Raw genomic sequence first — 26,579 nt, 5'->3', positions numbered from 1 at the left:
CAAATCGTCTTTTATTCACATTAATCATTATAGATTTATTCTTTACGAAAAATTAAATAAAAATGCTAATGATAAAAAAATACGTATTAATTGGAATTGCGAGAAGTATGTATACCTGCTACATTTCTGAACTACTTTCTTTTTTCATATCTCTTCGAAAAAACGTAATTTATTTAATAAGTATATACTAAGAGAAAAATCGTCATTATTAAATTGACATTACTGTTTCTCGAGTTTGCGATTGCATTGCAAATCTGATATTATTAATCGGCGTGCAGTTTATACTTACAATTGAAAGATATCTTTTAAAATATTCATAGAATTAAGATTTAATTATTAAACACCAAGCTTATTTGGTACTTCTTTACTTATTTGATTTCCAAATCGCTCTAATTTATAAAGAATTAACAGATGTATCGAGCATTTCGAAAAAGAATAAAAAGAAAAGTTAACAATTCAGGTAGAGTGAAATCCAAAGGACGCGCAGCATAAATAGACAGATCGAAACGCGGAGGCCGTCGACGGGAAATACGTTTCGCGAAAGCTCTCGGCTGCGCCACGCATCATTTTGCCATTGTCTAATTAAGGTCGGTAATCAGAATCGGGAAGGTAACGCGATTATCCCCGGCCGGGTTAGTACGATTCTGACGTATCTCGGGGCTCAAATTCGCTGATTGACTGAACCGGCCGGGACTGCAACCGGCCGCGATCATGTGACGCGTTCAATGCGTGCGCGGATCGTTAATGCAAATAGCTATTATCGCACCGCGCATCCCGCCGCGATACGCAACGTAATCACATCTCGCTTTGTTCCTCGATCGTACGCTTAATATAATCGCATACGAATATGCGTCACGAGTTTCGTTTTTCTGATCTTTTCACGTTTTTCTTTCTTCTTCTAATATTTTCTTTTTCTTCTAATATTAAATATTTCCATAATTAATTTCAACAGATTTCCACTTAAATATGTGCGATATCATGTACATATATATCACACATTTATTTCAAACATCTAATATGATGGGATTAGATTTAATGACGAACCTCTCCATTACACAAAATGAAATTGGCATCAAGCAATAAATTAACTTTCAAAATTGAGAGGCAATCAGGAGCGTAGATTATATAAGGGCACTAAAATTTGTCCGCTCTTTATGATATTTTACAAAATACAGCGTCGAAGTTGGATTCGACATCATCATAGATATTAGCGTAAATTGATGCAATTTTACTCTTACTTTCATAAAATTGTTCAAAAGTTAATTAATCGCAGCTTAAAGAAAATGTTATTACGTCTACTCATTTATTATTAAACGATAAATAAACAGCAGTTGTAATAATTGTAAATTAAAAAATGCATCAACAAGCCTTCGAGCATATTTCGAGGCATCCATGTTCTGTTCAGAATCGTGATCCGTTTGCAACCATGCAATGGTTTGTAACACTAACGTGTTTCCTCATCCCTTTTCCTTCTTCTATACGGCTCTACTCACATTCCTACTCGGCGGAAGTGGAGGATATAAATTTGGCGATCATAGGAGAACTGGGGAAAACCAGGCGATGGTATGTGCTACGAATTTTTCAAACGTCGTTTAACAATTTCGCCGTAAATTCAGAGTGGTATAGCGAGGAATGGCGCAGACGAATTGGCAAAAAAAATAAAAGAAAGGGACGAAATACTAAAAATGGTGCACGCTCACACGCTCGAAATCGTTTGTTCATACGACTTCCTCGATCTCCCTAGGACATCTGGCTAACGAGTTTTTTATTGGAAATTAATTTAGAATTTGCATTACGTTTTTCATATATTGTAGGTGCAGCGTAAATTTCAGACTGCAAATTGTCTGCGGTATCGAGATATCTTGATGCAAATGAATTACTGATTTTTATTTATATAAATTTCAATATAACGTATTTTCTTCTCTCTCTCTCTCTCTCTCTCTCTCTCTCTCTCTTTTCCCTGCATTTGTTATCTCTTAATAAAATTTAAACAGTATTACGCATGTAATGGATACGTACATATTATATGTACGTACTTTCTTATAATAATCAATTTTGCTGATTCAACCATTTAGTAAAATTTGTAAAATATTTTCACAATTATTTGTAAAAATTGGCACCTCTCACGTCGGTTGGAGAATAAAAGTGATGACGTATGCAATGGCTGCGTTCAACTCCCGCAGATTTCTGCAAACAAACGTGATGCACGTAAACATGCATGAATCCGTTGCTTTCCTAGATACGTATATCACGTGAGTCGGCAATTTTCAAACGCATCAGTGAGTGAATGAGTAAGCGAGATAGATAACAAGGAGAAAAGAGAGAGAGAGAATGCCTGAGAGAACGAGCCAAGGATCAAGGGTTGGTCGGGGGTTGGATCGAATGTTATGACGTATTACGCCGCGTCGTAGCTACGAAAACAATGCGATTAGTTACTGTAATTGTGCGCAGCGTGCGTTTACGCGCGGTAACCAACCGCATCGTTCCCACCCTCCATTTCAATCCCTCCCCCTCATCGTTTCCGCCCCTCTCTTCCATCCGCTGCTCCTTCCGCCTCGTGTAATGAAACGCTCGTTCGTTTTCATGTTACTTTTTATCCCCGCTACGAACTACGAGGACGCTGTTCTCCTTTTTCAAACCTGTGCCCGCGAAAACAATGTTGCACCCCCAAATGTTGCGAATTTATGATCTACATTTGGTCGATTTCGCATACGCGAAATTTATTATGTCGGAAATAAATGCAAGCTAAAATTTATCGGAACTCGAAGTGTACTTGGCAAGTTGTATAAAACAATGTTATTCTAATTTTATTCTATTAAACAATACTTAAGTAATTTATTTTCTCATCTGAACGTAATTTATAAATTAATTTGAAATAACGTTACACCATATCATTTTGTTAAGAATGAAATCAGTTGCATACAACTCAAAGTAATCAAGAATAAGGAAAATCTACCATATTAACACCTTTTTTTCTTCGTATAAGAACTTGAAGCGAGAAATCGGGCCCATCTCTACATCGAGTTATCGAATTAGTGATGAACTTAAATTAATGAAGCGGACACAGTGCCAAAGTTCTTACTCGATTTCCGAAAGAATGAAGTGGATTGAAAACGCGCGATCAAAATAATGAAGAAAAATAGGAACTGCGCTCGTCGACATTTTTCTTTCCTCGTAAGTTTGGGACGGAAAATCAAACGCCTGATCCACTTATCGAATTAAAGACGGACTCAAATTGAATAAGTATGCTCGAAGTTTTCATTCGAGTCGCAGAGCGCGCCCAATATAAAACGAATGCGCGATACGACAAAAATATAGTGGTCGACAAACATCTTTTTCTTTCGATTCCTTCGAGACTTCAGAGGGAAAAGTCAAGCTTTTTCTGGATCCGGTTGTCAAGTTAAGGACGAGCTTATATTGAACAAGCATGCTTCGAGCTTCCGTCCAATCTTTGCGGAATGAACTTGAACGAGTTGCCGACAAAAGAACGCACAAAGTAAACAAGAATATTAGAAAAAATCTATTCTTTTAAATAAGAGAAATCAAGTATTTTGGATTACCTTATTTACCCTTAAAGAAAATCAAATCTAATCCCAGTAATTCTCTAACATTCGACTTACGCAAAAAAATATATATATATATTCTTAATCGATTAAATCGTTTCATTATACAGATTTTAAAAATTATAGAATAAGATTCTCTCTATATTGAAATAAGATCAACTAAATAAGAGAAGTTCCAATTAAAATTTAATCTGTGATATCGATATTTTAGAAAACCTGCACACTAATTACTTGTCATGCAATTGTGCAAGAGTCTCTTGAAATCTCACAAAACTTCATTATATTACAAAATATTTTTTACATAAATCATACAGAAAAATCGCTTAAATTTCACATTTTACATAAACGAATTTAATACAAATAAATGTCAGTTTAATTATATGATAATTTAGAGAAATAATTAACAACACATGAATAACGTTGCCCTTAATATGCTGGTCTAAAATTTAAGGATATGGTTAAATGAGCATAAATTCGAGAGTTTGCCAACGACTGTACATCGGTAATTTGCCCCGTGACCCACTGACAACGTCACCCCGCGAAACGTACCACTATTTTTCGCCGCCCTCACGCCAATCGCGCGGCGCCAATTTAATTAGCAGAACTATTCCCCCGACAGCAACACGAAGCACGGCGAACTAACTTAACAACGGGTCAGCAGCAATCCGTCCCGCATGCGAGCTCGCGCACGCACACGAATACGCTCGGAGTGCATCGCGCAAGTTAGTTTGCAAACGCCAGAGTGAAGGATGGAGCACCATTCGTATAGCCACCAACCAAGCCGACCATACCACGTCCTATTCCGATATCTAAAGACATCTACATATTCAAAACGATAGCTCACACAATTTTACACAACTTCAGCAGGAGAGTTATTTTTGACGTATTTTCGAGATAACTTCTGCACAAAAGCTATTTTCGCTTCGTGTTATGCTTCAACCAATAGATCTCGTACCTTTTTCCAATCTCGAAATAAGAAAAGAAGACAGAATTGTTATAAGTTCAATATGCGATCTTCTAATTTAATATACTAATCTTTGATTATAGCAACGGATAATCATTTGAATCCGGAGCAAAAATTTTTGTATAATCTGTTATGCGATTAATACTATGAGGATCTAAGTTATAGATAAAAAATTTTTAAACTGCCTCTATCAATCGCCATAAAATAGGATTTATTTACATTCTGTACTTCAAGCAAGTATTTTAGAACTTAGAGATGTAGATTTATAATATGTATTTATATTGTAGAAAATACATAGAAAATTTTTTTATTGAGTAATAAGGAAAGGAAACTAAAGAGAGAGAAAGAGAGAGAAGCAATTTCACAATCGATTATCACACCGTGTAAAGTAATTAAACTATATGTTAGCCAATAACAAATTTACATCCATTACGTGGTTTCACTTACGTTTAGCAAATGACAGTGAGATACAATATGGTTTGTTCAGCTCGGTTAGTATATAGTACTGCAGAGAATGTAATCCTCCCTCTACCCCTTCCTCCAGGACAATAATGGTCTGGCCGCGTATGCACTATCGTGTGCAACGAGCATTAGACCAACCGATGCCTATAGAATATCCCGCTTTTGGATCGATCGCAATTAAAACCGTTGAGTAATGCTTATAATGTTTCGTCTGTAACGTCACACTGTTCATTTCAGACAGATCAAATTTCTAAAATTTATTGGTGATGATTAAAATAAAATAAGAAATTGAAAGAAAATTTTTGATGATCTCACATCGCGCTTACTTTGTTTATAATAAAATATTAATAAAAAGAACAATCATGTATTAAGACATCGAAGGTCATCTTAATATAGATTTGTAGATCAATAAATAGCATTTTATAAAATTGTTTTCATAATTAAATCGATATAAAATACTATCAGATATAAAGTGCTACCAGAAATTATTTGCATCTCGTAATTTCGATGTTATTTTTCTTTGATGTTGCATTGAAAAAAAAGTTTGGTAATATTTATCAAATGTTTAGTGAAATAATGCCAATTAAATGTTTGTGATTAATATAATAACCAAAAAATATTTTACTTTCCTAAATATTCAGTACCTAAGTATTATCAAACGATTACTATTTAATAATATTTATTAACTATTTACGAGAGTAAAATAATTTTTGATTACATTAATCAAATATTAGCATTATTTCACTAAACATTTGATAGCTATTATCAAACTCTTTTTTCAGTGTGCGATAAACATTACTTACAAGAAAAGTTCGATAAACGTAAAATAAAACAAATTTAAAACTTTGTATAAATTTAGAGAAGATGAACCTAATCACGAAAAAAAATTTTTTAGCTGTATAATTCAATTTTACAGGTGTCTGGAATAAAATCGGTTTTTATGTTAAATAATAAGAAATATGAGAAAATGTTTTGAACAAACGTTTCATAGTTTCACAAGCATTTTATAACGACGCAATTAGATTTTTAAAAAATGTAAAATATTTAGAAAAATTTAACATTTTTCAACAATCACGTAGTTATAAAGTGTTTTCGACACTATAAAACTTTTGTTGGAAACATTTCAACTAAGAACTAAATATGTAAAAAAGAACGATTTTACACTAAAATATCTAAAAATTTAGCTAGATACAGACCTGAAAATAATTTTACTATACCATCAAAATAATTATGTAGAACGCTAAAATGTTGATGAAATACTGCAAAAGTTTTAAGGAACTAGTCATCCTAGTTCAAGCGTAATTCCAGTTCTATAGATAATTATTTTAATATTACAAACGGAATTATAATATGTTTGGATATTTAACTAAATTTTCAGATATTTCAACAAAACAATTCTTTCCGTATGGGAACTGACAAGAAAGGTGTGTAAATAAAATGTCGGTACCAAGCTCTGTATGACGAGACGATAAGGAAGAATTAGGATGAAACAAGAGAAAAGTTCCTGAACGGAGGGAGGTAATCGAGAGATCGCTGCGCAAGATATGTCGGTTGTGTCTTAAGTGTAATCTCGACGTCGTGCATCGTCTTCATCGCGCGTGCAACGTACGCGGGGAACGCTATTCGAGATATGTTATCAGGAATGCGGCCGCAAACGGCAGACTGTCAGTCGTTTTCCTCGATATTGTACAGCGTTAATCATGCTTAACGTCATTATACATAGCAAATATAACAAAAATATTTTATAAATAGCAAATAAAAACAGTTTACAGTTTAGAATCAAGCTGTTTATTCAATCACCTCAAGGAAAGCGAATCGTTTAAATGTTATAAATGGATCGAGTTCTCTGGAATATTTATGAAAGGCCATCACTATTTATTTCTTGCTACGTCCTGAGATTTTATCTTCCAATGTGTTTGTTTTATGAGAAAAAATACATATGATATTTCAAACATTTGTTTTCTTAACTTTTATGACAGCGAAATCATACGTTTTATACTATAAATGAACAAAAAGTTTAAGATATTAAAATATTTTGTAATAATACAAAATAATTTTTAATTTATTACGCTATAAAACATTAGTTTTTCAGTTAGCCCTTTATACTTTTTTTAGATTTTAATGAGTTATTCTCAAAGTATAGTGCAAAGTGTGTATAAAGATATCGTGCTTATCTTCTTGATATCGCTTCTGTCATAAAAAGTTAAGATTTGATTTTCTAATAATAAGTTTCAAAGTGTTACCTAAGATTGTGCGTATCTGCTGATTGACGACAAAGCTTAAATTTCACCTTCCAAAAGATTGATGTTTGACGTACCAACTTTTGGCGCGCCGCTACAAAATTAACACAGATACAAGGTAGATGCAGAACAGAAGGGACGCAGTCTGGCACGTTTGGAAGCAGCAAACAACCATTAAATCCCAGACGGATCGGTCCACGTGATTTTCTTAATGACGTCGCTGGCTGCATTCACACGAGCCGACGCCAAGTCACGTAACGACGACGCGGTACAACGCGTCGCGACGCGTCGCGACACGTGCCACGGCTTTTCGCGAGCGCGGAATTCGCGGCCGTACGGTCAGATGCTAATAGATCGCGGCGCGTCACAGCGGCAGAAAATTTTTGTAGACTAATTCCCGTTCTCCCGCTCGAAATCGCAGCATGTCCACGGACGCTCTTGGGGCGCACATCTACCTCCGCAATCTCGCTCCCTCCGACGTCGCTTATTAATATCGTGCGTCTAAATAGAAATTCTACGATGCAACCGTGCACCGACGGAACGCGGTCACAGGTGTCGTCGCGCAAACACTCACGGCGATTACGATCGCACGAAAATATCAGGTCCTCGTGCATAAAATGTCGCTTACGCGTAAATCATCTTTAGGGGTAAACGAAGAGATTAAACATATATCCAATCGGGATAATTTTATTCACTTCTACATCTCTGCCAACGGCCAATTATATGATAACTTCGGTATACACGTCGTAACTAACAAAAATTTAATTTATCAAGTATTATTTGCTATGTTTAAATTATTACAATAAAAATTTCATTCTGTTTACATTATGGAAAAATTTTAAGAATCCGAAATATTTATTTTCCATATTAAAAGACATATATATCCAAAAACTCGAGTTAATGGCTGCGTTCGGAAAAAAAAAGTAGCTTTGCGTCTGTTGCAAAAATCTATAACATACGAAAGGTAAGACCAATCTTACCCTTAGTTCCTCGGATCCAATGGTACATATCAATCGTATTACAGAATCTTACAACAGTCGCAAAGTTGCTTTTTCTACTAAACGCAGCCATTTGCTGCGCTTACAACTTGACTCGATTAGCTCTCACTATATTCGCGGGATACATTAATGTAAAGAGTTTCCATTAACCATCATTATTGCCTGTTAATGGAGACTTGTATTTGCGATATCACGACAAAGCGTGATTTTACATTTATTCTTTTCTTAGCCGTAAGCTTATGGTCCACGTTTATGGCGTTATACCGACGATGGTCATGACCGTCCGCGATACGGATGCGGAAACTGTGGTCGTTACTGTACGAGTACTCAAAAGTTGTCAAGCGGAAAACAAATCACCGTTACCGCACCGTAGCGCCGACCATTCTCTGCCATAATATAAGAGTTTACTTCACGGCGTTATAAGGCATCCGCGTTGCGTAATACTGGAGCATTACAGAGAGCGCGCGCCATAAAAGCGCCGACTCGAGTAGCCGAAACGATGTAAGGTGTGTCTATAAAAGTGCTCTCCTCGTGTATCGCGGCAGCGCGGCGTAAAGCGTGGATATCGCCGCGATTATTGGCGTACCGTAACGCGGATTCCTAGAAACACATGACGTGATATGTGCGTTACATCATATACTCAAAGCATACATAGTGAGCATAACATTTAAGTTAGAAAGAACCGTAAAAGAAAATGTCAATCTTTGTGTAGACTTACTTTGTGTAATTTTTCCTATGAGAATTACGATTTCATTCAAGAACCGATATGGCTATAATTATATTAAAGACTTAATAATTTGCGAAGCTTTATGGAGCTTCTAAAATTAGATTTTTTGAAAAACCCAATTTTGTTAAAAGTATTTCAATATTTAGCTACATAGAGATCGAAAAGTAATTTTCTTAAATTATTAAAATAATTATGCAGCTCTCTGGTAACTATTATAAAATGTCAAAATCGTTTTGATCGTGGTTGAGTTTCCTACATAATTATTTTAATGGTCCAATAAAATTATTTTCAGATATGTATCTATCTAAATTTTTAAATATTTCAGTAGAATCATCCTTTCCATGTAAAATCATAAAAATTAATTGAAAAATCGACATAATACTTAAATAAAATTACTGTATTTGATATTTAACATTTCTATTGTAATAAAATTTCTGTTGCAAGTATATTGAAGAATTGGTAAAATAAAATCAAAGCATCGAAACAATCGCCACTTGTCATCGCGTCATCGACACGTTTATTCCTTTCGGTGAACACAAGCGGAAAAATAATCGAGAAAAATCCATCACCATGCTCCTCTCTTTCTCTCTCTACTTTATTTCTCTTCATTCTAGTCGTCTCTCTTCCTTACGTCCTCCGTGCTTCATAGAGGGAACACGCGATTCCCGCGTTAACTCCCGCAGGGCGCAGCGGGTGTCCTTACGCGAACTCACATTAACCAACCTCCGCATCCTCCACATTTCGCGCTTTTCCCTCCCGCAACCCCTTCTCCTAAAGAACACACTGATATACGTACATACTTTGCCGCTATCACGATCGCCTTTAACACTTCGTCCTTTATTCCGTATTTATATGTCCATTTTTGTTTCAACTAATTATATTTGCACATCCAGCAAAAAGTAGATGGTTATATTTTTAAATTGCAAAAACATTCTCTTTGTAATAAGAATGAGAAATTAATTAAGTCCATATTATGCTGTACATTAAACATCTATTTAATGAAACTGCACAAAGTTTGTTACAAAGTTTTATATGATAAGGAACATATATCTTTTTTTATCTGATGCTAGATTCTTCCTTTAAAAATAAATCTAACCTTTCGAAAATATACTAATTGAATTCCATATGAATGTTACGGATTCTTAGCAAATAATTAAAAATAATATTAATTAGAAGTATCTCGAGAAATCTTCATCGTCTTTTGTTTTTAATACTATGAAAATAACAAAAATCACCGATTTATTATTAATTCAAGATTTTATGGTTATATAAAATTAATTAAAAAAATGCTATTTGGACCGTTTATTTAACAATTTAATGAAATTATTAATACGAAAGATTTTGCTTCTCTGAGAAATGACATACGTGCTCAAATATTAGAATATTGTATTCGTCTATTGCAATATACCTTTCAACAATACTTTCTATAATTATTACAGCAAGTTTAATAAATAAGAAAAAAATTAAGTCTTTCATCTAGTTATTTATAATAAACTGATTTTTCTGTATTAAATGTATCATTTTACGAGCGTGTGTGTGTGTGCCTATATCAGACTACGAGAACTAGGTTCAAGCTGGTCGAGCTACGTGTATATCGCAGCTGTGACGTTTCTGTGCCACAACGAGAACTGAGATCGCTAACATCGCTAACTAACGGCGAGTAGATGAGCACCCTCGTGTGCTCGCCCGCTGAGCAGATAAGACTTCGCACCACGGCGCTGGTCACGGATCTTCGCGCTCGCCGCGCGCATCACCTACGCCCATCGCCACCCACGCCCTTCAGGCACCCTGATAAATTACTCAAGACCTCTATCGTCTATCCCGGGCGCACGGTCATGTGCACGGCTATCAGCCGGAGTGCGCCTTATAACATCCGGGAAACGATCGGTACGCGTGACCCGACCACCTTCGGCCGAACCACATACCTAGAAAACATTCGAAAGTTCTATCTATAGGCGCTACTACTATTATTGCGTGTCGCAATGTATGGAACGATTAATGAGAAAAGTTCTTAACCATCAAAATGCATCTACATTCTTTTTTCCGAATGTTTTCAAAATTTATATCAGACGTCGTAAATCTCTGTGAATTTTTTATACCATTGAGAATCCCATTTGGTTAAATCGACTAATCTCTCTCTTGTTTAGAGAGATATGGGCAAACAAATCTTTGATCGATGCAATAAAATAAAATTTGGTTACTGTAACATTTTACTTGTGTTATCAGAAATAAGTTGTTACAATAACCATTTTGCTTCAACTAAATTATTTTATTACATTAACCAAGAATTTTTTGCTCATATTCAAATAAGAAATTAGTTGATTCAACTAAATGAGATTCTCAGTATACTTATTATCGTATCTTTTTCTTGTATCATAAAAATGAAAAAAATCAATTAAAAAAGAAAAGAAAAATAGAATCAATAAATGCAGACAAAAGACAAAACTCTAATTTTATTCGAAAATAAGTTTTTTTTTCTTCTCATTGATTTTGAAATGGATATAGATATGTTTTCAATGTAAATACTGCCTTGTCAGTGAGTGCAAAAAAGACATAAATCTAGAACTCGTATGATTTAATTTAAAGTTTGTGAAATAAATAATATATTATTACATCTTGTTAGAATGTAGAGACCTTTTTGATAATATTTTCAAATGAAAATGACTAAATGTAAGCTTGAAGAGCAATCAGAGAAGATATTTTAATAATCAGTGTTTTAGCTCCAGTGTTTTTAAAATTATTTTGTGCAAATTATCTCATTATTTAACGTAAAAAAGATTTATTATTTAACATAATTTAAGATAAATGAAGTATCAGTAGTAAAGTGTGCTATACAATTTTGGATATTTTTACCAACGTACAGGAAGAGTATGAGTTAAAAAATTTTTAATTTTAATTTTATTTAACAGACAAGGATTTCAGGAGAACCATGTTTTAAAAATATATAAATATTATTGAATATCTCATATTTAAATTCCCAGAAGAAATGTTGTTAGTTTTTTCATTAGAATTAAAATTAAGTAGTTTTATATTAAAAATTAAAAGTGTGATAAATATAAATATAAATAAAAACTCATTCTTTTTCTTTGGTATCATCGATTTAATAATAATGTTTAAAATTAATTGTAAAATAATCCTATTGTATTATTATTAAAAGAACATTTTACTTTGTTAAATTTAAAAAATGTCTGTTTTCAAAAAAATTAAAAAAAGTAAATTAAAATATAACTTTTATTAGGAACATTTATTAACTTTTTCGAGATACGCACCTTAAAATACGAATTAATGACGACATTAATTAAATTAAAATATGCACTCGAATTAAGATTCTTATCAAACTGGATTTGAAAGAATTGTCGATTGGTGGATACATAAGAATGATTTTAAATACCGCTAGCGGCTGATATATCTGAAAGATACACAAAGACAAAAAGGACCTGGAGTTCTCTACGACGTTTCCATTTGATGATGCAGAGAGGAAAAGGAGAGGAAAGATCTATTATCTAAGAAAGACCTTAATAATCCCGATTCATAAAACCTAGTCTATCCTGGTACGCCGATACGCCACTGTCGGCTACGAGTGGGTTGATAAAGAATGACGATCGTAAGGGAAGAAAGTTGCACAGCGCTTATCGCCCAATAAATTCTACTTCAGCCAGCATCTGCCTGTCTTTCCCCCTTTCTCTTTCAGAGTTTCCTTCGTTTTCTCGCCTTTCGTGGCATCGCGTCTTGCCCCACCTCATGTGCCGCAAAACCCGTGTAATTACCGTCGGCAAGTACCAACTAAATTCTCCCTTAACGACGAGTTACGATCGAATTAACAGATTGCCCCGCCGGAAAGATAGTCTCCTTCGCATTCTATACACGCCATCATCTTTTATCAGGTCTGTCAATCTTATTTTTTATGCCTTCTTATAATTAAGAAGTAAAATAAGGAATAAAAATAAATGAGATACAGAGAGAGAGAGAGAGAGAGAGAAAAAACGTTAAACTTGAACTTTTTACCAAAACAAAGGTAATTAATATTCTAAGAGGTAGGGGTCCAATTTTTAAAATTTTAGTAAAGCAATATTTCTTGCAATTTGAGTGTGTTTTTCGTGTTATTTAATAAATTTTATATTTATAAAGAACAGATTTGTTACTATTAACAGAAATCAGCACGTGATGTTTATTTAATATTTTTCTTCAACTTCTGTCACCAATCTTCATGTAATTTAATGTCTACGATTGAAAACACAACGTTTATTATAACACATAAATATATTTTAACATATATCGAAATGTTCAAGTAAGCGTAGAACTGAAAGGGAAGGTGAAAAGTCTTGATGAAAACTCGTAACTATACGTAACAAATATATCGTAACGAAATTGAGATTAGTTATCGAAAGCAGCAACTTTCTCGCATGGCGAGAGGAAGGCCGAACGAGGAGAAGAGATGTGCCGAGATGGTGCAACGCGGGCTCAAATCGGGTAGTTTGTTCATTAGAGATATTTTCCGACGGATGAACGGCAAGAGGCGTTCAAGGAAGCGTGCTCAGAGTGTATTTGTCTTGATAAGTTTGAGGCAGGAAATGAGACTGTCGATAGGGAAGAGAGTCTGTGCTCACTTCCCTTAAAAGAAACAAAACTGCCAGAAATGAAGATTTCGATACATTTAATGAGGAATAACGGTTGTGCAGAAGTATCTTAACAGTCTGGAAGCAACCTTGCACAAGTACGAATCCTTCGAAAGTAAATACCTTGCTAAATTAATGCTATATTTATTTAAAAAGTTTTTAACTATTATGCGCACCCACAAAATATTGGAGTAAATGTGTTATCTTTAAAGAAAAAGCGTTCTCTCTCTCTCTCTCTCTCTCTCTCTCTGATGGTGGTGTTTACATAATTCTATACACAATAGAATAAAGACTATTACATATACATCCAGTTTACAAAAAATATGCTGCTTATAGTTTATATTTAAATATTGTGTTTAAAAACGATCAATAATGAGAAGTCAAAAAATAAAAAGTTATTACTTTCTAATACACATTACACCTTTACCTTTTTAAAGTGCAATTCCAAGAATAGAAACCTAACTGCATCCGAGCTAACTACATCCGAATATCCGCTATTATACATCGATCGCAGTCAGAATTTCATTGGTATTGCGACCATTTGGAAAGCTCGTAAAAGGGCGATTGACTCGACTGCATCGCGTTACTTTTATATTTCAAAAGCGCATATAAAAATTAATGTAAATGCAATGGCAGTTAACTCAGCGAGCAATAATAGCGCTTTTAAGCGACGGAGAACATATTCTAAAATTGAAATAATCAACTTCATTGCAGAACTTTGAAAGAAGAAGAAAATAAAACTATATTATATGTTCAGAAATTTCAGCTTTAAAATTTTAAAATATTTAAAAATGAAATTTAATATACGAAATCATTAACAATTTCATTTACTGCATAATCAAAATGATCGATCTTATTAACCATTATTCAAAAATACAAAAAATTTTTTTTCCAGAAATAAAATATAATCTATCGTTTTGATAATGAATTACTTTTGATAAATGTTCACAATTATGAATATATGAAATGTTGATTTCGAAGGCAGATATTAGATTATCTAATTATTTCTTCGTCAGAATACTTGTTTTTGTATCCACTGATAGCCTTACTGTGTTATCCGTTATGCACAGTATTATCAAAAACGTTATCGATTTTATACTCCCGCACCAACAGTAGAAAGAGGATGACAAAGCGAAAGCAAAACAGAATAAGGTAAAAGGAAAGAGGGGGGGGGGAGAGAGAGAGAGAGAGAGATTTTCGCTCCCGTATCAGTGGGCAAGGCCCGTTTGACCTGGCACACATGCCGCCCATAGATCAACCAGAACCCTTAGGCCGAACCCCACCATGCCACGGGCTAACCATTAATTTACAACCCGCAGAGTAACCCCATGCCTCAACCCCTGCATACAGGATCCACGTCCCCTTGCGGCAGATATGAGCTACGACGTGGCGCTGAGGGATTCAACCGCTCCAGTTCCCGGACGGTCCCTTCTATCTCTCCATTCGGCGGTCTCCTTCACTCGCCATCTCCGTTGCACCCAACCCTTAAACGATCTCCACCTACCCGAGAAATACCCCGTTTATATCACGACGAAAGAAATTTAAATCTATCGACGGCACATTTCGATTAATCTATAACGATAACTCATGGAGCTCGCGAATCTTGCAACGTAGACTGATTTTACTGGTAAAATATTATTTGCATCTTAACGTTCTTCAGCTAAATAGATTATCTCCCGAAAGAAATCAGAGACATTCTTTATATTTTATGATTTAGCACTTTTCCCATTAGTGTAAGAACACATCTTCGTTAATCATCGCATATGTAATTTTACTTAAACTAAGAAGATACTTCTGTTAATCTCTGAACGTTATAACCCCTTCGGCCTTTTCTTTAAGCGACGAAACGGATTTACCCAGCCGACGTGCTCATAACGAGCTCTTCGGAAAAGAGTAAAGAACAAAACTCTTAATTGTCAGCGGACTTTAAACTATCCAGGACACGGATGGAAGAAGAGAAGACTAGAAGGAAGCAAATTCACAAAAATGAAGAGAAAGAAGGAGAGAGAAAGAAAGTCACGAATAAATGCAAGGAGCCGAAAGGGTGTGGGAAATGCTCTTTGATTTTGCGGGCTTTATTTTCGTTTAATAAGCTGGTGCGAATAGGCCCGGCTGTTGCTTGTGCTTTGTAACTCGACGGAAGTAAGTTGTCCCCTGTTTCGTTTTGTTGTCCAGCAGTTCTCTCCTTCGTGTCTCGACCTTCTACTCCTTCCCGCTCCTCCCGCGGGAATGAAAGGAACGAATAATTAGAGAAGGTTGGCGGGCATGGCCCGAAAGTTTCTGGCCAATTAATTAGACGGAGAAATGCACGGCACGAGAGGTAACCAGCGCATAAGCGCCAGAGACGGCAATTTAAACAGCGACAATTCGACTGCGATTATCGCTGCACAAACGTTTTGACGGCGCGCTTTTATAATGTAAAGACTTCAGTGTTAATAATGGCGGATATTAAGGACTTGAATACATAATAGGCTGTGCACTATGAAAATCATAGAATTTAAAATTAAAAGGATTGAATAGATAAAATATAATGTATATAGAACAGCTAAAAATAAAAAGGTAAATATGAAAAGTCTATAGAAAGAATAATTATAATTATAATAGAAAAAAATTTACAATTCAAAGTTGTAAATAGAAAAATATTTCGAAAGAAAGTTTAAAATGAAATGTATATAGTTAAGAGAAAGATAATCTTTACACGCGTGTTATTTTTTTAGATTTACATTCTATTGATTGTACTTTAATTAGATAATATTGCAAAAAGTAAAACTTTTTACGGTAACGTTGTTCTAATTAACGAATCTGTATATGTGACTTTATTTATAATTACAATATACTTATCTAATGTATTATTTCTAAATTATATTCATACTATAAGTGTGTAAGCAAGTTATACGAATTTGAGTATCTGTCGCCGTACAACTCATTCATATCTAAATGAAAAGATAAAACAACATTAAGACAGAAAATACTGAAATCATCATATTGAATACTCGCAAGAACTTCATATTATTTACATATATACGTTTAAAACACCTTTACATTACGTGTCAATAATCAGATACCTGCAGCTACGCACTGACAAGTCATGCTCTGTGTTGTCTTTGTCGATCTTACAATAATAAAATATCGGCTTTACATTCGATGGGCGATAAGACGCACGCGCTCCCCTTTCACACCAGGGTACACTGTATATAACGGCTGGACGCACCCCTTCGACCCTCCCACCAGTCCCTCTTCTTTCGACCCTCGTCGTCGGACTCGCCCCTCGTTTCCTCCACTTAAAAACCGGTAATTACTCTGATGCTAGTGCGCTCTGGCATTTACCATCCGCTTCGGTGTTACTCTGTTTTCTGCTAAACAGCGACACTCGACCCGAAACTCGATTTTCGCAGCACGCTATATATCATTGCATTATACTGCGCATTAGTCCTCGTGATGTGAACAACGCAGTGAATTAATTTTGCAGCGAGTATCAAAAACGCTACCATAAGCATCTTCGCAACGCGTTAGTTACTCCACATATAACATTTTATAGGTCGCATAATTTTGTTGAAACACATTTCTTTCAAAAAATTATTATTAAAAATTATATCACAACACTATTATTACTATTATTATATTATTAAAAATAATCTACATCCACACTCTCTCTTTCTCTCTCTCTTAGGACTATCTCATCATAGCTTAGAAATGTTGTTAATTTTAATACTATAGTTATTAGTTTTCTTACTAGAAATATTATTTATTACCTATAATTTTCTTTCACATTTCCTTTGTGAATAAAATGGAAAGAATAAAACAAGAAAAATATAGAGATTAGATTTCAAGTATATGACCTACCGATCAGTATACTTATTTTTTAGTAAAGTCTTCGCACCACGTTTTCGGCCAATTATATTTACGTTACCAAAATAAAGAATCTAATGAAAATTTTTGAAAGAATGACACGTGACGTTATGAACTTTTACGAAAACATTTAAATGTATACCAAATTATTCATATGTAAAGATGTACTGTTATAAGAGATGTTAATCAATATTTGTAAGAAATATGTAAATCTTTTAATTTTTTGATAAACAATAAAAAATAGACATAATAAAAAATCTATCAGAGTTAAAAAAATTAAGTAATATAGTCCTCCCACATACATTGTACATGCATACATTACTTACCTTGATCGTCGTGTGGTGGGATCTTTCATAACCATAACTTCTGTGATGTCTCCGTACTTGGTGAAATACTCTCTAAGGCTCTCTGAAACAATAAAACTACTTGATTATTTCTTGCACAATAGAAAACTATTATAGTATAAGTGTTTTCAACGACATATAAAGCTGTTAAAATGTATATTTTAATGTTATATCTCTCATCTCATAATAAAATATAAAATTATACATTATATATCATTCTCATTCTTCAAAAAGCACACACATTAAGAAATTATTTTCATCGCAATACACATTCGCCTTTTTTTATAAAAATCTTTTTAAGCAAATATATGTCAGACATAATGTCGAGGCATCGCGATGGAAATTCAAATTATCCCTTCGCATAGACATATGTCAACCAAAGTTAGAGCTGAAGGTAACACAGAAGATCACTGACGCTAATTGGAATTAGTAGATAACAACACGAGTCGACACTTCGGAGCATAATCCTCGTAGCCTGATAAACGCGGTGCGTGCGTCCAAAGTAAAGCTTTAGCTTAACACGACCTAGCTTTGATGGTAGCTAATTCTACACATTGTGCACCTGCTATGACGAGTTTGCCCAACGATCGTTTTCCGTTAAGCAAATAGTAATAAAATTAGTTATAATTTACAATAAAAATATAAAAAAAATGATACCAATAATAATTAAGTCAAGAGTTGTAATTACTATTACTAATAAGTAAAAATAACTGTTTTTATTCTTTATTTTTTATTCTCTAGCCAATTTTTATAACTCTTATCGAAAAAATAACATCGTGAAAGAAATTATTCAAATAAAAGTATCATAAAAAAGACGCGGAAAGATATACGTTGCAAAGACAAATCTGTAGACTATAATGTAATTATCAGAGGCGGAAATTAGAACACTTCTTCTACATAGTGAACAACAAAAAGAAACAAAAAATTTATTCCCAGTGTCTCTTCTCTTTTTACTTTTTAGTTGGCTAGGAAATTATCCAATCGCGTACGTGTCATACGATCAATGCGACCGATGTAACCAATGCAGAGCTTTCTCGCTTCTCTCCACCAGGGACACCCCCTTGACCCTTTTCGTAGGTTTATAGCGAAAAGCTGAACACTGGCGGCGGGCCAGCATGGCCGCGCTCCAAATACGTCTTACACCTTATCTAATTATACGCTGTTTCATCCAGTCCACTTTAAAGACTTCGTAATGTTCAGCGGTTACTTGTCTGTGCGAGCGCGAATGAGCTTTAATAAATTCACAACACGATTTTATGATACGCTGCGATACACAAAAATAAATGTGTAAACTTTTGCCTGTTCATATTTGTGCATTTTTAATGATTTGAAACTTCTGAGAAAAAAACATTTTATATCATTATTCTTTATATAAAACAAATACAATTCTTTTCAATTAATAGCAGTTTTTTAATTTACAGAATTATAATTAAAAGTTTAAGTTTTAAAATAATGCCAAATGTTAAAATTTAGAAAGTTATCAAAAATGTTATAAAACTGCAGCATATTCGTCAAAATAATAAAAATAAAATAAAGATATACCGTTCAGAGAATATTAAATAAAAGAAAGAAAAATATCAAATTGGACAGAACAATTGCCTATATTACACAAAAATACAAATCTTAATTATTACTATTTTCCAAGTAAAATACGAGCGAGAAAACGACTACAATCGAAAGCTTGGAATGTTTGATAATTGTTATTACTGGGGTGCGGAAAATACGAGATAACTGGACTTGCAAATTCAGCGCACGGCATTAATCAATGAATTATTGGTATCTCCAGGTCATTAGCCACCGGGCACCACCTGTTTGGTAACGAGCTCCGCGCATAAATTACACTCGACCCCTCCACTGTTAATTAGTGGCACCAAGTCGGAATTCTTAAGGAGACGATACAGCAAGAACCTGTTATCAACCCTACGCTGGCTAATGTTCGTTTCATGACGAAACATTTAAAAGACAATTAAGCTAGACCAGAGACATTGACGTTACCGTTTATTACGCCATCATCCCTTTCGAAAATAAGATTTTGTTAATAAAAAAGAGCATTATTGAAGCACGCTGTAGAATTATTTCTTAATGGATTTGTAATTTGCATTTAATTCAAAGAACTTTTTTTAGAGAACAAAGAACCTTTGAGTTCGCAGGTATCGTTGAAATTTTGGAAATTCGTACAAGCAAAATAACAATCACATTAACATTTTCGCCATTGAAAATTTTTTTTTATTAAATTACAAAGAAAAAGCTGATAGATTCTTTAATAACCTAGAGAATTAAAGGTCATTGATTCCGACATACTATTTTACTTTTGAATAATATTTCTTAAGCCTATTTTACGATATGTTGTTTGTTTCCTGCTTCTTGTTTTTTTCCCTCTTTGCAACTATTTTATTGACAATTATATTTCTTGCCTTATATTTACGAGCTTTCGTTACTTTCAATAATTTTTGATCAAAAAACATGTAATTTTTGTACTCAACGTATAATATAATAAAATTTTATTTAATGAAAAAATCGTAATACTGATTATTAGTATTAAAAATATTTTTAATTTAAAAAATCTGTTTTCTTTTCTAAGAAATTTTACTGTCTAAAATATTTATACATTTCTCTATTATTCACGTATAAAAACATGTTTTAAATACAACACACTGTGTTTTATTATAAAAAAAAAAAGAAAACGTTATTCTTTGCCAACCCTATTAAAAGCGTATAGATTTTTCAGAACATATTCTTCTGTTTTCACAATAAATCTTATACATTTTTAAAACTCATTGTAACGTCACCCTACAACAAAAATGTCGCTAAAAGAGGACCCTTGTTCCCATTGAACAGGCTTGCCAATTCTTCCTTAATTTGTCCCGGCTCTCGGATTGATGGAAGCAATTTCGTTCTCGCGAAAAGACGCCTTTAAAACGCGGCCGCGATTCGCCAAAATTTACGGCTGTCATTTCCTTAATTGTTCTCCGGCACAACTTATTTTTCACCCACGGCCTTCAATCGTCCCGCATTCTCATTTCAGCCGTTCCAGTCACTCGAAAGGTAGCCGCTCGTGCCTTGGCCCTTTGCCGGTGACGACTAGCTTACTCAGTCCCAAACTCTTCCCTGCTCCGAATTGCAACAAACGGAAGCTAGAGCGATACGTTGTCGACTTGGAATGAAGAAGCGCTCGCGGGAAATGGAATGTTTACTTGTAACTTTCTTTAACTCTTCTCTCAAGAATGCAGTAATTTATAACGTTGAAAGCGCAAAGACTGCAGCTCACACTTGTTATAGTAAGAGTAGGTTGATTAACTAAGTATTGTACAAATAGAATAAACAGAAAAACAAATTATATATTTTTTTAGTACATGTAAAACTTGTAATGCATTCTCTAATTTGTAATTAAAAATAATAAATAAATATTTTCAATTGTATTTTTTTATGACACACACACACACACACACACACACAGACACAAAGAGAAAGAGAGAGAGAGAAAGAGAGAGTGAGCGAAACTTAAAGTTCTATTTGGAATAGAGGAAGAAATTACAGGACATTAAGGAGTTTACGAGCGGTGAATTTGCCGAAGTGGCATGCATTGTATTGCGTTTTGCATTGGTAATGTGCCAACCACAGTTTTCTTCGGCAAAAGAATGCTGCGTCTCTGCCGAGTTTGCAAACTTACGTTTTATACATCTTAACGTAAAATGCAGTTGTTCGTATATAACACGTTTATACCACGTTTTCACAAATATAAAGTACGTATTTCAGATTTGAAGAGATCCAGATACATTACATGTTTATGTTTAATTATTCATGAAAATGTAGTTTAAAAGTGATTCTAAAAATTTATCTTTACAATAGATCTATATTTTATAATATTGATTAATTGGTAATCTTTCAAAAAAAATTCATAAATTCTTAGTTTCCAAGAAACAATTGATAATAAACCATTTCAGTACACATAGAATCAGTGATAAATTTGTCGTTTGTATTTAAATTATTTTAAGTCTTTTAACTTAACAGCAAACTTGGTTGAAACTTTTGGTTAAACTTTTTTGGTCGAAAGTTTTACCAATATATACAATTCTACCTGAACGGATCGAGGTGCTAGAAGTCTCAATAGCTTTCAAAGAATTGCCCAAAGAGTGGAGCTAATCCGAAACTTCTTCCTTACTTCCAAATCCGCGGATGCTGATGCAATCCTTACTTACTTCAGACCTCTTCATTCTCTCTCCGAGCTTTTCGTCTCGCATCGTGCCGTATCATGCTTCGAGCATATTGGTCTTCATACCATGAGGAAGCTGCAGAACCGCGATCCATCCACGCAGTAGTCAATGGCGGAAGAAGAGACGGCGAGGTGGCGGGCTCCATTCAAATGAGATTCAACGCTAGAGAGAAATCTCGGAAGAGATGCCAGGAGGCTGAAGAGGTAGCAGGAGACTTCTATGGAAGGGGGGGGGGGGAGGCAAGGCAAGCACGGTGCACCCTGGCCTCTGCTCGAGTGTTTTTCTATTCAGAGAAGACTCGCATAAAGTCCTATATACCGAGTTCTATCCTATCCTATCTCCCGGATCCCCCAGGAACCAGGGAGGATACAGGATGAGAGAGGTGAAGGGGCAGTTCTCCCCCATTCCAGAGAGCCGTTCATTGAAACGAATGGCCTTGTCCGCCTCTTCCTCCACGTCTCTTCGTCTTCTCTATCTTCCTTCCCGCTCCCATCCCGTCTCTCTTCGCAGTCTTCTCATTTCTCTCTCTCTCTCTCTCTTTCTCTCTCCTTCCTCCTGCTATCCTATCCCTGACCCTCGAACGTACCTCTCCTCCTCCCCTTTCCGATCTCCAGCCGCACTTCTTTCTTCGCTTCTTCCTCGAGTTACGCCTCCCGCGAATCTGCCAGGATTACTTATCCTTCGCCAAAGGACGCTCAAGGCTCAACCTAAAGCATCATTTGAATAAACGCGGAGTTACTGCGCGCCTGTTCCCGGCAGGCAGAAACGAACGGGCGAGAGATAGTCTCTAGCGCGCGTCCCATGGCTATATTAATGACGTCGTGATACCTCCGAGGCAAAAAGAGAACTCCTCGCTCTCTATTATCCACGGGATGAGATTCCTGTCACCAAGGATGTCACATCTTCGGCAACGGGTCATGATACTCGCGCATCGTTTCGCTGTTATAGCAACGCTGACACGTTGAGGCAAAGAGAATTCTAATTTGATGTACCATAATCGCGTATAGTGGAATTCTTGCTATTCTTTGGAGCGTAACCGATTAATAATAATAGCAGCTAATAATAAAAACGCGTGACTTGACAGGTTTTAATTGTACAACATTATCGTAGTAAAAACTAAAGACGTAATATACAAAGATAACAATACAAGGACATTTTGAAAGATAGCAATTTTTCCAAACATGAGATTAAAAATTGCAAAAGTTTTTTTTTTCTAAAGTTAGAGCAATTTTAATAAATCAATAGGAAAAAGGCAACGAGTCACCCCTCTGCGACTGTAAAGTATATTAACAAATAAATAACCATTTTAAAAGCTTATATTTTTTCTACAGTTAGATAACATAAAAAAAAGTTATTTGAATAAAACTATGAAACAATAACTCTAAAATCGATGTGTGTATCAATTATATCGAAGCAATTTTTGTATTGTACGTACCTCGAAAAGAGAAGTTAAATGTCATCGATGTAATATCACGCCAAAGGTACAGAGACAAATTTTTAAAACAGGTTGATTAAAACATGTATTTAGACTTCATGTTACTCGATCAGATTGAAACAATTCATCGATTGATTTAATAATAAACTTAAGTCACTCACTCTAAGTTAATTCAGGCTATTCCCCTTTTCTTAAGCATTAATTCAAAGCAATAAAATATGGCAAAATAACATCCGCTATTTTCATCCTTCATGCGCAAGTCATGTAAGTTACCTCTAAAAAAACATTATGAAACTCATGCTAAGTCAATAATAAATCTCTATTTCTGTACTCGAGCGTACCAAAATTAGTGACGAACACTTAGCAACCTATCCGCAAATACGAGGCTCACGCGCACCATCGATAAATGTGACACAGCGGTGCTGTCAAAGACGTTACGCAGATGCACATAAATACGTCTTTGCATGAATTATCGAATAAACAAATTGCAAATGGCAGTTAAAATTTCAAACGTTATATTAAGACATGTGACACGTTCTCAGTATATTGAATATTATTAATAATATATGAACACATAGTGTTAGGATATATAATTATTATTACTAATGCTGTTGATATATCGTTAAAATATCAATATTTTAATTCAATACTTCCTTTCCAATCAAATTATCATGGCCCAATAAATCTTCAATTTCTAATATTACAAAAACTCTTATAGGAGACGTATTATATTATTATTACTTTTATTAATGCGTATTGTATGTGTAATATGACTTTTGATATGTAGATCAACATAATAGCCACGCGCGCGTTCAGTAATTGTTCAATTGTCCTAACAATAAGTAAAGATTAAACGTGATGAATTTATTTCATTAAGCAAGGGAAATATAACCAATTGAAGTCCCATTAGCGAGTCAATAGAATGAATTTTTCATCCATCAAATAATCTTTAAACTACCATTAATATCGTTAAGCTTCGAACTTGTAATTACCAATCAATACTATCATCAGTCTAGCATCAGAATGGTAAATTTCCCATCCGATCATTAGTAATACTATTAATATTCAATGTAACTATATTAATTATTATCACATAGAGAGGAGTCTAATGAACGGCTGTGTATATAACAGTCCAATTTTCGCGACCTTCCGCATTTGAGATCAGGTTCAACAAATTTCTCGGCCAGAGCAACAATCGTACGATGCAACGTGTTATGCACATCGAGTAAATAAATGAATATCGAGTTGGCTGCTGCATGTGAAATTTTCCTGTCGTTCCTACGGGACAAGACGCCGCGGACCGGAACGCTGCGTCTCCTACTTCGAGCTGCTCTCGCGTGCCGGCGTCTATTTTGGCGAACGTACCAGCGTTCCAAAAAGATCGTGCCGTCTATCCGTCGTGACTGTCTTCTTGCACAGCGACGAGCCATTAACGGTAACGTAAGCGTACACTTGGGTCCGGCTGGAATCGTAGCGTGCCGATCGGACGAGCCGCGAGGGAATCGAACGTACAGCTTGGTAGAGAGGGAACCAATTCTAAATTGCTATGGTTCTTTTTGGGGGACAAATCAGAAATCTTTTTCTTTGGTCTGGACTGATATCGTATATCATATATAAATCAACTTAAGTATCACACTCAAATATTTGATCAATATTACGTGAATGTCAAAGAATATGTACAAAAATATTATGCTTCCGTACACGAAGATTATTACCTACTGTGTATGTACAATTCGCTACAGGTTTGCAATAATGATATTAAATAATTAATTAAAATGACCATATCTATAAAATTAGTCGATTATACTTTACTAGACCTATATATATATTTTCTCGATATGACGTATTAAAAACTTCAATAAACTGCGTTAGTCTTGATTTTTTTTATTATTGCGATTATAAGTAATCTTTAATCTTGACAAATTTGAAAAATATTTATAAAAAATATTTATTTCTTAGATTATAAAGGATTAACTCGAATCGGCATAACAAAGTAACTAGAGTGCCACGAAGGGGGTGATAATAGACGATAGGTTGATTCTCTACGCGTATAGAGCAGAGACGAGACGTAAGAGGGTCGACAGAACCTGGAGCCTACCTGGCTGCTAGCCAACCCCGCTTCCAGGATTCGCGATAGTGCCGTAGTTGATGCATAGTGAGAGAGATGTACCTAACGAAAGAGCGATAGAGCGAGGAAACAAGAGAGAGTGAAAGAGAGAGGAGGGGGAGAGAAGGAGACAGAGAAATAGAATGTATAGTTGGTGCATAGTAGGCACTCGGCAGGCGCACAGTACTCCGCCCCTCTTCCATCCACTCGATCGTATGGGCGCCCGCATTGCAGCTATGGCCCACCATCCTAATGATGGCAACCACGCAGGTACAACTACTCTTGCTACCCTCTTTCTTCGTCCCTCTTTGAACTACTTCTCTCTCTCTCTCTCTCTCTCTCTCTTTCATAGTTCCTTCTCTCTTCCCTTCCCTCTACGAGACCCACTCGGGCTCTTTGTCGCTAGACTTCGCTTTTCTGCTGACACTTTGCTGCGAAGCGTCGTTGCGCTTTCGCTGACCGCGACTGATTTTCTTGATGGCACTCCCCCATTCTTGAAAATACTCCTGCTTCTGCCTCTCTTGATCTTTATTTCACGTCACTGGGAGTTTTGATCAAACCTCGCGACAAGCTTATAGCCGACGGTGATTAAGTTAACAAATAGCACTTGCAACATTCAGGATAAAATAGGCGAGCGTATACAAAGAGAAATCTGAGTTTCAGATTTATGGCTGAAGACAGTATCAATATGAGAATCTTACGGCAGCTTGATGAAACCATTGTCTTAATACACCTGTCATGTCATGTAGATGTTTCATGTTACTATTATACGTAGGTCTACTTTATCTTTCAGTTGTGACAACAAGTAAAATAAATATATGCTTTAAATAAATTTTCAAAGATAGTTTATAAATAAATAAGTTGTCTTTTTACAATTTTATATTTCTAATACTTACGATAAATAGTAATGAAATATAAATCACATACTCTGTACTGAAAAAAATTTAATAACAGTTTTAGTAACCAAACAGTAGATTATATTACAATATTATATATGTTCGGTAATATTTATATATACTAAATACTTAGAAAAGTAAAATTTCTTTTTATTTTAATTTAA

General features: G+C 34.9%; 1 protein-coding gene across 1 annotated transcript in view; it reads right to left on the bottom strand.

The window, feature by feature from the left end:
- The window catches only part of Rbp6 (RNA-binding protein 6), a 652,248-nt gene that overhangs the window by 378,351 nt on the left and 247,318 nt on the right, over window positions 1-26,579 (bottom strand). Inside the window, exon 3 of the mRNA XM_018541612.1 lies at window positions 17,746-17,827. Coding sequence (XP_018397114.1) covers window positions 17,746-17,827 — 82 coding nt within the window. The remainder of the gene's footprint in view (window positions 1-17,745; window positions 17,828-26,579) is intronic.

This window comes from Cyphomyrmex costatus, unplaced genomic scaffold, assembly GCF_001594065.2.
Source record: "Cyphomyrmex costatus isolate MS0001 unplaced genomic scaffold, Ccosl1.0 scaffold296, whole genome shotgun sequence".
Lineage (NCBI taxonomy): Eukaryota > Metazoa > Arthropoda > Insecta > Hymenoptera > Formicidae > Cyphomyrmex > Cyphomyrmex costatus.
The sequence above is the reverse complement of the archived record's forward strand: the minus strand, read 5'-3'. Positions and strand labels throughout refer to the sequence as shown.